The sequence below is a fragment of the Cynoglossus semilaevis genome, chromosome 19 (genome assembly GCF_000523025.1).
Source record: "Cynoglossus semilaevis isolate Cse_v1.0 chromosome 19, Cse_v1.0, whole genome shotgun sequence".
Classification (NCBI taxonomy): domain Eukaryota; kingdom Metazoa; phylum Chordata; class Actinopteri; order Pleuronectiformes; family Cynoglossidae; genus Cynoglossus; species Cynoglossus semilaevis.
This window is the reverse complement of record NC_024325.1, coordinates 6682708-6695476: the sequence shown is the minus strand read 5'-3', so window position 1 is coordinate 6695476 and position 12769 is coordinate 6682708. Positions and strand designations below refer to the sequence as shown.

The 12769-nt window shown below is 38.9% G+C and overlaps 1 protein-coding gene across 4 annotated transcripts in view; it reads right to left on the bottom strand.

Annotated features, from left to right (window-relative positions):
• dlg2 (discs, large homolog 2 (Drosophila)) overlaps window positions 1-12769 on the bottom strand; it is a 106907-nt gene that overhangs the window by 82598 nt on the left and 11540 nt on the right. For 3 of the 4 annotated variants that reach the window (XM_025065564.1, XM_025065565.1, XM_017041901.2), the window contains exon 4: window positions 11759-11815. In XM_025065564.1, coding sequence (XP_024921332.1) covers window positions 11759-11815 — 57 coding nt within the window. Of the gene's footprint in view, window positions 1-8653; window positions 10437-11758; window positions 11816-12769 lie in introns of those variants that run through there. The other variant, XM_025065566.1, reaches the window with a different exon arrangement.

The window sequence follows — 12769 nt, the reverse complement described above, 5'->3', positions numbered from 1 at the left end:
CTCTTCCTCAGGACACAGTGTGGTGGCGCCGTAGTGCTAGACTCTTTCATTTACAACTATCTCTGATTCTAAAGTAAACAAGGTTTCTTTTTAATATTTGTGACTTAATAAAGTTCTTAAAATGAAAAACAAATGACAATAATACAGGTATAATAATAATACTGCTACAGTAACATGATCATTAATTACTTTACTGTTTATCCTATCAAATCCAAGTACTTAGATATATGAAGGTGTTTAATAATCCTGACCACGTGTGACATAACTGAGCTACTATATGTATAAATATAAATATACTATGTATAAATATACAATATTTACATATGAAACCACTGCCGACAACAGCATTTAGAGTATCTGCAGACAGAACCATGAGAGGAAATACACAAATACATGGAGTAATATCCAATCACTCTGGAGGTCTGACACCATCAGTACAGTTACTCAGCTGCTGCCGCGGCTTGATTCACCTCTCTGTATCTCTCTGAGGTCCAGGTTCATTTTGGCTGCACTCTCTTTTCTCACTGTGCACAGTCATTTTAACATCCTCTCTATCCTCACAGTCATAACGACAATTTATCTGTCCTCAGTTTTTATTGGCTGTTGGCAGGACTTGTTTTTACTGTAGCTCAAAAGTTCATCCATGTTTCGTTGACTGAGGTTGAGGTTGTCTGCTCAAGTCTGATCCCATCACAGATGAACCCATTGTTGTGCCAACTTTCCATGGTGTGTCATGGCCCTTTGCCCCTACTGGGAATGCTGGGTAAAATATGCTGAACAAAAAGCTCACATCTCCTTAGCTTACAATGCACCACTTTACAGCCAGAAAGGATTTCATGTTCAATATTTGGTTTTAAACTGAATCTGAATCACAGCATGTCAACAAAGGAACACATTATCAGTAGAAAACAAAAGACAAAGCTGCTTTATTAAAACCAAACATTTCTAAGCAAATTAGCAGTTTGAAAATCCATTTGAACAAACCCCTACTTTTGGCTGACTTTTTAAGAAACTTCAAAATCAAACTAACTACATAGACAAAAACTTAGATTTAAGATACCAAAATCCAGCATGTTTTTGGAAATTAATTATCTTAGCCAGTAATTGCCTTTTTTCACGCTCCTGGTGGTCTGTCTGATAAAGCAGTGTGCCAGAATAAATGAGCTGTCATGTTCCTCATCCACAGGCATAAAGGCATTAATATTCATCGAGCCATGCTGCGGTGGAGAGATGGGAAAGTGGCGTGATTCGAAATCTGCAGAGTTTATTCTTTTCTTTTCAAAACACTTTATATGGTATTTGTTGTACTTTGGTCCACACAGGACAACAGCCAAACAACAGTGGAACCCCCTGATCCTGTCCTACACCAACAGTCCACTGACCAGCTTCAGCTAAATGCTATGAAAAAGCAGCGACACTGAAATGTCAGAAAGTGAAACTGCTGACTATGCAAACTGTCAACCCTTCATATTAATTTTTTTTTAAACATAATGTTAATTATTACCCTCAACTCCTTGCCTTCAACATAAGGAAACGACTCTGTCACTCTGTAAAGACACGTATGTAATTTAAGCATGTTTTAAAAAATTGAACGGCACGCTGGGGAGAAGAGGGAGGGGGAGGGGTGACTTTGCTTCAGCAGATTATAAAAGATGGAGTGAAGATGGATGAGGACGTTTATGTTTCAGGCTGAATCAAAGCACACATTTGTCACAAATCTTTTCATACAGCTGATTCGCTGTAGCACTGATATTTGACTCCTTTGCATTTAATAAGTCTAGATCCAGCAGTTTGTGCTGGCCTTTCTTTCACACACACACACACACACACACACACACACACACACACACACTCTACTTGATTCCAATAAAGTTAAATGGACTGGACTTTCAACTGTAAAATCACAAAATACCTTGACTGAATCGGCCGATTTCTAGTAATGTGATTCAGTGACTGTCTTGCTTTACGGAATGTACGTTTTACTCTGGCTCCTCCTACAGTACGGTCCACGAATATGCCCCTGTCCCAACCTTGAAGTGTACTGCAGGCATTTACACTGAATAAAGTTAATGAATTGTTTTATAGAAATCCTAATGATTGGTCTTATATAAAATAATTAACCTAACATTTACACTGTCTCAAAACAAAAACATAAGATAAGTTGTTGTGACAGCTCTAAGAATTGCATGTTTTAGCATGTTTTAGCGTTAACATAAGTACATCACAGTTCTGTCAAGCGGGACTTAAAAAAAAACCCACATTGCTGCTGTGAACAGGACTGGTCTACTGCAGGGCTCAGCAGATTATCACAGGCAACAGAGCACTGTAGGTTAAACGTTGCTAGGCTACATGGAGAGTTGCATCATGGTCTGCAGGACTGGGTAAAGCAAAAATATTGTTCCTCTCAGATTAAGTGTCGGACAGGACCGTGTCAGACAGCTGGATGAGAAATGAATGTAAAAGAGGAACACGCACAGGTCTATAAAAAAATATAAAATGCTCACACTAGTCACACTTTCTTATTTTCATAAACAATAGTTTGTTTTTATTGTGTCTTAGAACCTTTTGACCTAATGCTCTGTCTTTAGCAGTTGTGACCAGAGATGTGCAGCATCATTGGAAAGGAAAAAAAAGGTCTTGTAGAAACAGTGCAGTCAGACAGTGTGATGTAACTTCTGTTAAGAGTGCAGTAATTAAGAGCAAGTCCAGAATAGAAACACAAAGTAAGGTCTTAACTACAGCTAGAGCAGAGATTCACCAAATGTATCACCGTGTCACTTCAAAATTGAAATTATTCATGAAAGTCAAAAAAGAAAAAAACCTATTTGTGATAAAGCAGAGCAGAGAAGCTAGCTGTTTTTTTTTCTTACCTGTTATTACTTTCCCTTAATTAAATAGGACATGTATAATAAAAAGCTGTGATTTAATTACCCAGCCTGCAACCCCTTGGCAATGACTAGTTCGTCTTGTAGAAAAGTAAACACAGCAATGATGTTCTCATTCAAAACTTTAAAAGAAATGCATAAAATATAAAGTACAAAGAAAATATGAAGCAAATTTAAAGCCTACAAATGGTCTGCAGTGACTGCGCCCCCTGCCTGTGTCTAAGTCCAAGTCGTACGAACAATTAACCATCAGACAACTTTACTACTTCACTGAACTCAGCGGGGACTTCTCAAGATGAGACGTGACAAACGGGCGTGCAGACGAGCCCAGGAGACATCTGAGTGTCTGCCCTTTGCACAAAGTCTGTTCTCCTCACCCTTACAGAGCAGCAAGGCTGTTTCCAAGCAACACAACACATCGCAAATCTTCTCAGCCGGCTGTTCTGCAGTGGGAGGAAACTTTTATCTGTGCTGCAGGTTTTTAGACTTCACTGTGGCCGGGTTATGACAAAAAAAAAAAAAAAAAAAAAAACTATCTGAGGCTTTAAAACGCTGCAGCAGAGAGGAGGATTATCCAGATGAAGATTATCTTGTGTTCTCACAGTATTTACATCACTACACAGGTAGTTCAGGAAAGTTCCACACGTCTAACTCTGGTACAAGGGTGCAGAAATCAATTGTGCAACCTCCGCCTGGACACACCTACAGGAATCAGACATTACATAGAAAAATCTAGCACTGGACACAACTCTATGAGACCTGTATGCTAAAAAAACATTTTATCAAACAAATGAAGCCATTTGGATTTGATCAGGACAGTTAGACTCAAGGCTGGTTAATTTAAGAAGCCTGGTAAAGGAACTGTTTAGCAATAAAACTTTGCTGTCTTTCTGACATCTTTCTGTGTACGCACATGTTAAGAGGCCAAGATCATTGGTCTTCTCTCCATCACTGTGGTGTGAATGTGAATCCCTGTGGTCTAGAACTAAACCAGGAAGGTCTCTTCAACAGCCATGCAAATGTTAATAAAGATAAATAATAATACATTAAGAAACGAATAGCACTGAGCAGAGTTGGAACTTGATCTGTCTTCTGTCTTTGTTGTTGTATTGGAATGGCAGAAAGTTTATTGACAACTTTAAGCTCCAGTTCTCAACGTGTCCACATGGGGGGGGGACGACCAAATTTTACTTTTCCTATTATTCTTGACATTTTTCAGATATGTTTCCCAAATTTAGTAATTCTTGTACTTGTATTGATTTTGATATCCAGAGACTTATTTATTAAAAACTAAAAGTAAAACTAAATAGTGATTAACTTCGATTAAAGCTATAAGTTAGAAAACAGTGCCTTAATCGTTACACAATGGAGAAATTCACAGTCTTTGCAACCCACACAGGCTGGTTCCTCTGGGGCTTGAACCCAGGACCTCCTCTATGTAAGGCAGATGTGTTGCAGGCGTGATAACCACACCACTATGGAACTATAGTTATAATACAGATATTTATGAAAGGAAGTTGGAAATTGTTGGATACTATTTAAACTCAAGAGCTTTGTTCACTGATGACTCACACAACATGTCTAATAATAGATTTAATAGATAATAATAGATCTCACACAACATGTCTAATAATAGATTTGTTTTGTACTCCCTCTTGTCCATTTCTAGCACTAAGCCAACAAAATAATTCAGAAGTGTTTCAGTTTTCATATTTGTATTTTTACTATTTTATTTTTTTATTATTCTTTTTTTATGTGAAAGAAACAACATCATCAACTTACTGTTGTGTTTTCTCATTTGTCACTGGGCTAACACAACTGGTGGGACAGAAATAATAATCTGATTTTGTAATCCTTATTTAACAGGCTGCTCCATGATTTCATACTTAGTTACAGGAACGTTGGTCCAGAGCCACAGCATTCATTACTACTGTCGTTCTGCCTGTGCTGCACTATAAATAAAATGTAAGATTTAGAGTCCAGCATCCGTTTTATGTACAATGCATTTAATGTTATGTTTCTGAAACGTTTCACATCATGTCAGGTTTTCAAATGACTTACAGTAAATGGCCTAAAACAACTGTAATAACGAATGTAACAATTCTGTGCAGACTATTTTAAGATAACGACCAGACGACAACAGCAGCTTTAACAGGACACTACAGGAGAGCAGCATTTGACAAGTGGAAAAAAAAAACCTTCAGATATTTCTGAAGTAGAAGATGTGACATTTTTTAAACACTGAGAAACAGCAACCAAGGTGTTGCAGGTCTGTGGGATGAAAATAAATTCACATCATTGTGCCAAGAAGAGATTCCTGGCAGATGAGAGTTTGATTTTGAAATGTGTGAAAATAGAACAAGTGTAGCAAGTGCACAAGGAAAAAAAAAAACAGAACCTGATGGAGACGGCAGACAACAGACTATTTTTGAATTTCATGTCTGTGTCCCAACTGTTGGGTAGCTTCTAAATAAAACACGTCTACAGTAAAGACCGGGACCTTCTGTGTGTGAAACAAATACAATTAGGTTAGCAGCCTGCCTGCTAGGTTAGCTGTCTGACCATTACTGGCTTCTCTGCACATTACTTTTTGAGGTTACATGTGAGTGGAAACACAGGTTAATAAAAAACCAGGATTAGGATGATTAGGAAATGTGAAATATTTCTCACTCCTTTATGACTCAGTGGCGTGCCATGTATTTCACACTAGGACCTTCAGTGTTGCCCTGCCTAAATAATAATATATATCAGACAGAAATGTAGTATGTAACCAGTGGTTATATCCTAGGAAGATACAATGTAGCCCTAATAATAGCCATCACTAAAGCAACTAAAGCCCACGTAGCACAAATCAGTCAGAGCTTGACATGCATCAAAAATGCATCAATAATAACATAGTAAAAGTGAAATATTATTAAAAAGACAAGATGCATTTCCACAACAAAACTAAATATTCTGTTCTAGTGCTATTATACATCTGTACATTTTAAAATACATTTTTCTAAACACTTGGCAATGATTGTAATTCAATTCCACACAGACAACAATTCAAGATCTACAGTCTAAAAGATGTTTGTTTTTTTTGTTTGTTGTGACTACAGCAAGCTGCTTCACCACAGCGCCACCAACACATTAACATGAGAACTGTTCCTTTGTGCATTTTGTTTTTATCTGGTGTGAACTACAGCACCGTACTCACCATGGCCCCAGAGTCTTACATAACACAGCCATGGGATGACTACTGCATATCATTACACTCTGCACATTCATTACAGGGAGATGAATACTTTAGATAGTGAAGCAAAATATAGCTTGGTGTCATGAAGACTCTCATGACATGAGCAGCAACAGAGGACGCTTCTGCAGCTCAGTGTGACTCTGGGTGTGTGTGTGCATGTGTGTTTATTAAGTATGAGTCAAGGTATGCATGTAAAAACTGGACCATAAGATAACAGTACACAAACACACACGGCACACACTACGTTAACAGTGGCAGAGTCATGTGAGGAGGAGCTAAATATTAAGTCTGTATGACTGGGAATAAATGACTGGGTTTTAAAGATAGGAAACCTGGTTGTGTGTGGGCTGAAGTGAGTCCTTATAAAACACATTAGCAGTGATGTCATGTTCTCCCCTAACTCTGTTACATACCACATATGCAGTTGATACTTCATTTAGAGGAAGGAAACAAACAAACAGCATCACACATGACTTAAATCAGATCAACGCATTTAATAAAAACACTGAAGCAGTTAGACTCATGGGTATAGAGATGTAGAATATTTAAATATATATGAAGTCACCATCTTACCCTATACAATGATCTAATGAAGGGAATGAGTGACTGTCAGATAGCATCAAGAGAAAACAAAACATTACCATCCATGAGCGTCTGTGATTAAAAAAATACTTTGTTTCACATACAGTGATGCTAACAGGAACTATACATCTGTGTATTCAACTGATCACACAACTGATTTCCTGGACTTTACTGAGCAATGATGTTTTAATGAAAACTCATCAGCTATCTGTAAATATGTAATAAAGTTCTCTTTTCGCCTTAAATTAATAAAGATTACTCACACCTTTAAATATTTGTATTAAAGGTGTAAGAAACAAAATTGGAGAGAATTAAAAAAAATATGTTCACTTGAAAAAGTCACTAAAACCTAAGACCTTGGACATCCCTACCCTTTAACGATATTCTTCCCCTAAATGCGAGCGCAGCTTCAGGATTGCAAATGTTTATTGAAGTAATAAATCAAGGATGGCATATTCAGCTGTACTGCAATACATTCTTATCAACAGTACTTTCTCAAATTAACTGTGCATCTTTGTGTCGACTTTCAGACTTTTTACTAAAGCACTTCAATGCTGAAGACTGTTTCCATCATTTACACTGTAAGTGTATAAATACTGTATATACTTCAGGGCATTGTCACATTCAACCCCAGACTACAGTCACTGTTACCACCCCGTCTCCTCACAGCAGGTGTCTGACTGGGGCCTCGGCACGTGTGAGTGAACGACAACACAGTCTGACTCTGACGACTTTCGTGCACGAGACCATGTGAACACTTCAGAGCTTTTAGGGATTCAGCAAACCTAAATGACCTACAGTACGTCCCTGCTTTTACAGCACTACATACGTGTTCTACATCATACATGAAGGAGAGCTGTACGCTAACATCTTTAGCCACAACTCCAGGCTCACTGTCTTATTGGATGTAGACCATGTCTATACATAGCCTGCAAACCACTCAGTGGAGATTTTCCGCATAAATGACAAGACGAGCTCTGTCAGGTTCACTTAGACGCTGTGTGCAAACATCAGTGTGACCTCAGTGTTATGTAAATAGTCGTCAGGTTGCTTCTAGAATGTTTACTGTTGTCTTGTTTTGTTATTTTCCTGCAGCTGCTCTGACAGTATGACTCTCCGTTTTATCATGTAAAATCGCTTCTTTCAAAAATCTTCGGAATCAGGAGACAACCGTACGTGCGGCTGTTTTTCCTCTCACTAATGAGCTGAACAAATCAAACTGAAGTCAATTGACCGTTGTGATGAATCACCCGACCCACACTACCATTCCTACAGCAATTCTCTAAACCATGCCCAAACCATGCACGGCCAGGAAAACAGGAAGTGTATTCCAGCATCCTTTGCTGAATTGAAGAATAAGGAAAAAATGTTTTGAGTTACCTGCACTTGGACATAGCAGTCTGAGTCATACCCGATTTCTTCATCAGTCCAAGCCTCACAGCTGGCATAGAGTTTAGAAAGTGTCCTTCATATAACAGATCCTCACAGCACTGCTGGCGGAGCACAGATCTCAGGTTTTAACTCATCATTTCCACTGTAGTGAAGTCACAACGAAGATGTACACATTTTTTATCCAGTTTTGATAAATCCAAATATATCAGGACTACAATGTGCATCAGAAATTATACATATTGCAATTATATTGCATTGTGTAGACGTTTATATAATCTGTCCAACAGCTGACGTTACTGCTCGTGTTCTGTGGCACGAGCCAACTGACAAAAGTTTAACCCAACTTCTCCTGCTCTACTGTCTCTCAGCGGACAGGTATTCAGGCTCTCTCTGGAAGGACAGGCTTTCAAACAAACAAACAAACAAGCAAACAAACAAGCATAACCAACCAAGACACTGAGGAGTAAAATCAGAAATATCTGTATAAAGTAAGCAAAAAAATCATTCCCTTGGTTTAAACCGTGGTGTGAATCCTCAGCTGCGGTGAGTTTCTTACCTTAGTGGTGACAATGCAAAGACAATCCATGTTGTCCAGGTGAAGAGAAGAAAAAGAAAAAGAAAAACCCTCAACCTATATTTATGATCATCACCACTAAAAGCAAAGCTGCAGGAAAAACAGGCTGGAAGACACAGGAAGAGATGCCCTTGTCAAGAAGCAAGGAGGCAAAACCAAAAAGGTAGGAGTTTCTGAAGGAGGAGGAGAAGAAGAGGAAGAGGAGGAGGAGGAGAGGAAGAGAACAAGTGTGCACACACATGCTCACATCCACACATTCATTCACGCACACACTCAAAGGCAAAGAGAATCCACGGCTGACGGACGTTAAAGAATGTGGGCCCCTTGAGAGAATTGGGATGCCTCCTCCACAAAGCTGAAGGCAATCAGAATTCCAACAGGAGCATATCAGAGCGAGGCGCACATCATCTCACACACACACACACACCCGCGCGTACCACACACACAGAGATGCAAACACTCAGTAAAAATGCTCAGTAGCTGGCCGGGCTTGTGCCAACAACCCAAAATCATTCCCCATCTCTCTCCCTCTCTCATTCATTGAGTCTCTTATTTTCAGTTCAATGTCTCCTCCTCTTCCTCCTCCTCCTCCTCCTATCTCTCTCTCTCTCTCTCTCTCTCTCTCTCCTTCAGCCTGGGCAACTTACCCACGCTGTGGGAAGAGAGAGGAGGTGAGTGAGAGACTGAATAAAAGCATCAGCTCAGCAGAATGAATTATATTCTGTCTGTCTGTACTGTTGCTGCTGCGGTGAACACGACTAATTAACAGCCACACACACACACACACACACACACACACTGGCTGTGGCTTGATTTAAAGAACCGGAGCAACACTGGGCTCCACTCACTGAAACCGTACAAGAAGCCTCCGAAGCATCAGTGAGCAGCAACTGGACTGGAATTCCAGTCCATAAGATTTCAGCTCTCATTCCATTCCAGTTTCTTCAGTTCTGCTGTTCTGAAGCACTGACAGTTACTGACTGCAGACTAGTTATATTACCACCCATATCATACACTCGTGACTCAGTCGTGGAATTGCTCTGATGTCATGGGACATTGATGACATCACACGGGTCATTCTGAGGTTCAGCCTACAGTATTGTGGAACATCAAATGCTAATGTCAACAGATTTTTTTTTTATTTTCAACTTTTACATTCAGACATTTAAGTGATCAAATCATTTCTAGAGCCGTGACGATTCATCAACGCCAAAACCAAAAGTGAACTGGTTTATTGATAAATTGTAATTAATATTCATTTTAATTGATCCAGTACCTGATACTTGATATCCAGTATCCCTGCATCAGATGTGTTCAATTCCTACACAAAAGCACCAATGTCCTCTTCATGCATAATGATTGTTATTAAATTAATTATCTGTAGAGGATAAACGGTGGCAGAGTTTTAATATCAGACCAAAGCTGCCAGAGCAGTTTAATTCTAACAGTGACATTTCAAACACTCCTTCATAATCAAACTACCCTTAACACAATGTTAATGCTCTACAGATGAGTCATAAATACACAAAACTGCAACGTCCCGATGTGGAAAACAGTGATGACAGGATGAAACTTAAATCACTTGGAACATAATTATGTAACAGTGATGAGAAAAAAAAGAGAAACAAACAACAAAGACCAGAACAGGCCTGCATCAAGAGTCAGACTGAATTCATGTTTGATGCGTTTACTGTCATGGTGGTTTTATGTTGATGATAAAAAGGCAATAATTTAAAAAAATAGTATAGATTAAAAACAATTCACCATGCAAAAAGGCAATAATTTAAAAAAATAGTATAAATTAAAAACAATTCACAATGCTCTGCAGTCAACAAGATTGTAAATAGTCTCTCACTGTTATCAACATTTTTTCTTTAAAAAAATGTTTAATCATCTTAGGAAAGGCTTCAAAACAGACAGAAGAAAAAATAAATGAGAATTGCGTTTCAATTTTACATCATTTACATACAGTGCATGGTTCAGTTAGTGGAGTGGATGCTCATTAAAAAGCCTCATCTTCAACAGCGGTTAACCATAAGATTTTTCATTTTTAACTCCACATGCTGCAGTGCAGAGCACAAAGGGGGAGTAGATGGATTACTGCCTGTGACAGAATGTGTCAGAATCAAACAATAATGTCAGAAGAGGACGGAGTTTCTGCCGTCCACTTCCATTTACTGATTTGTTTTACCACAGTCTTATAATATTCTCACTTTTTCCTGCAACATTTTAAAGCAAAGCGGATGTGGAAAAAGACACTCAGCACCAACTACTGACAGCATTTGTTCATGTCATACCCCAACATAGCAAATAATTTGATGATTTCATTTAAAAATCAAAAACATAAAATTGTATCGCAAAGGTAAAAAGCATAAATAGCGCTGGATGACAGGCTGAATGCTGCAGCTCAGTGCTCTGTACTGTGTAAGGTAATAATAACCTTCAAGGTTAGCCAGTGCATGGACTATTATCCACTTCCATTCTAGCAGATTCTAATCTACCACACATTTTGGTACCTGTTTGTCGGAGCCATCGCGATGGCACGGTGAGTTGTAGAACTTCACCTTAATTACTGCTTTCATTTCACAGAGCCAGGCACTAATATTCCCGACGTCTTCAAACCGCTCACCGAGTGCATTCTCCAGCTCAGGCTCCCTCAGCCACAGTCGCGGGGCTAATCCCTTCAGGTGGCTGTAGCTCTGTTAGCGTCCACTTATTGCATTAGAGAGAGGAAATGTCTTAACCTCGTTTATATATTATGGCTGGTTGTGTTGAATAGCTGACTGAGGCTCCTCCACTTCACTGTCTTCTTCCCCTTAAATCTTCCTTAACATGAAGAATTTGATTTTTTTAATTAGAACAAACAATGTAAATAAAGGCTTTTTTCAGTGTCAAACTCAACCAACCATGCAAAGATGGATTAAACCAGAATGGTGGACTACATTGTAGTTTTCAGTGTCAAACTCAACCAACCATGACAGATGACAAAAACACAGCAGATGACTGGGTCCAGCATCTGGTCCCTAAATTATTCTGCAGTGCTACACACACATACAAAAGAGTGTTTGGTTTGTAAAGAGAACTCACCTCAGAGATCTTGGCACTGCTCTTCCTCTGCTCTAGTCCGCTGGGATCTGAGCTTCTCTGCAAGAAACAAACAGGAACAAAAGTAAATCTACAAACAGTCCAAACTTGGAACACACTGATGAGGCTGTACCTGCAGAACCAAACACAGGAACAGGAAGATAAGCTTCGTCCACTGGGTTTATGAAGACATAATGACATAATTACTGGCTCTGGTGATGATGTAGTTGTTATAAAGTTATATTTTTTGCTCAATTAAAAATGTACAAATTAACTGGCCTATTGAGGTGTTAAAAATGCCTTTTATTGAAGAGCAATTGTATATAATATATTTTTTTACAATTATCAGTCCCCTCACATGCAGCTAATGCTAACTCTCCTAGCACAGTTTATACATTTCTCTGACAGTTTTGAAAGTTATAATTCCACCTCTAAAAGTCAATTTCAGATGCATTTCTCCAAAGAACCAAAAGTAAATACACAAATCTTTTGTTACTAAAGATGACATCTATGTTGACAAAAATGAATAATGATTTGCACTGGGGCTTGAACTGATTAGTAAACAACTAAAAACTGCAAGTGCAATTAAACAATGTTGCTGTTACTTTATGAGTTACGTAAGAGAGACAAGAAGACAAGAGCCACTCCTTCCTGGAGCGTCTGCTCGTTGGTTGGTCTTTAATTAGAGGCTTGCATGGCTTAAGCCTACACGTGCCTGCGGCCACCAAAAATAAATATGACAAACGCTCGCTGCACGCAGGCTAGCTTTATCCCTGCTTCTGAGAGATCTTACTTCAAACACTTGCTAATTTACAGTATGTGCCGCAGCGATGGAAAACATCATATTAAATCAGCCGTTTTATAGCACACATGGTGTTACATTTGTACTACGTGCTGGGAAAATATTTTTTTAAAGATTTTATTGTGTATTGTCTAAAGGGGGCAACTGGTGAGGGGCATGTAAGGGCTGTTGTTGACCCCTGTGTGTGTTTGATCCATCAGTCATCCCTGTCT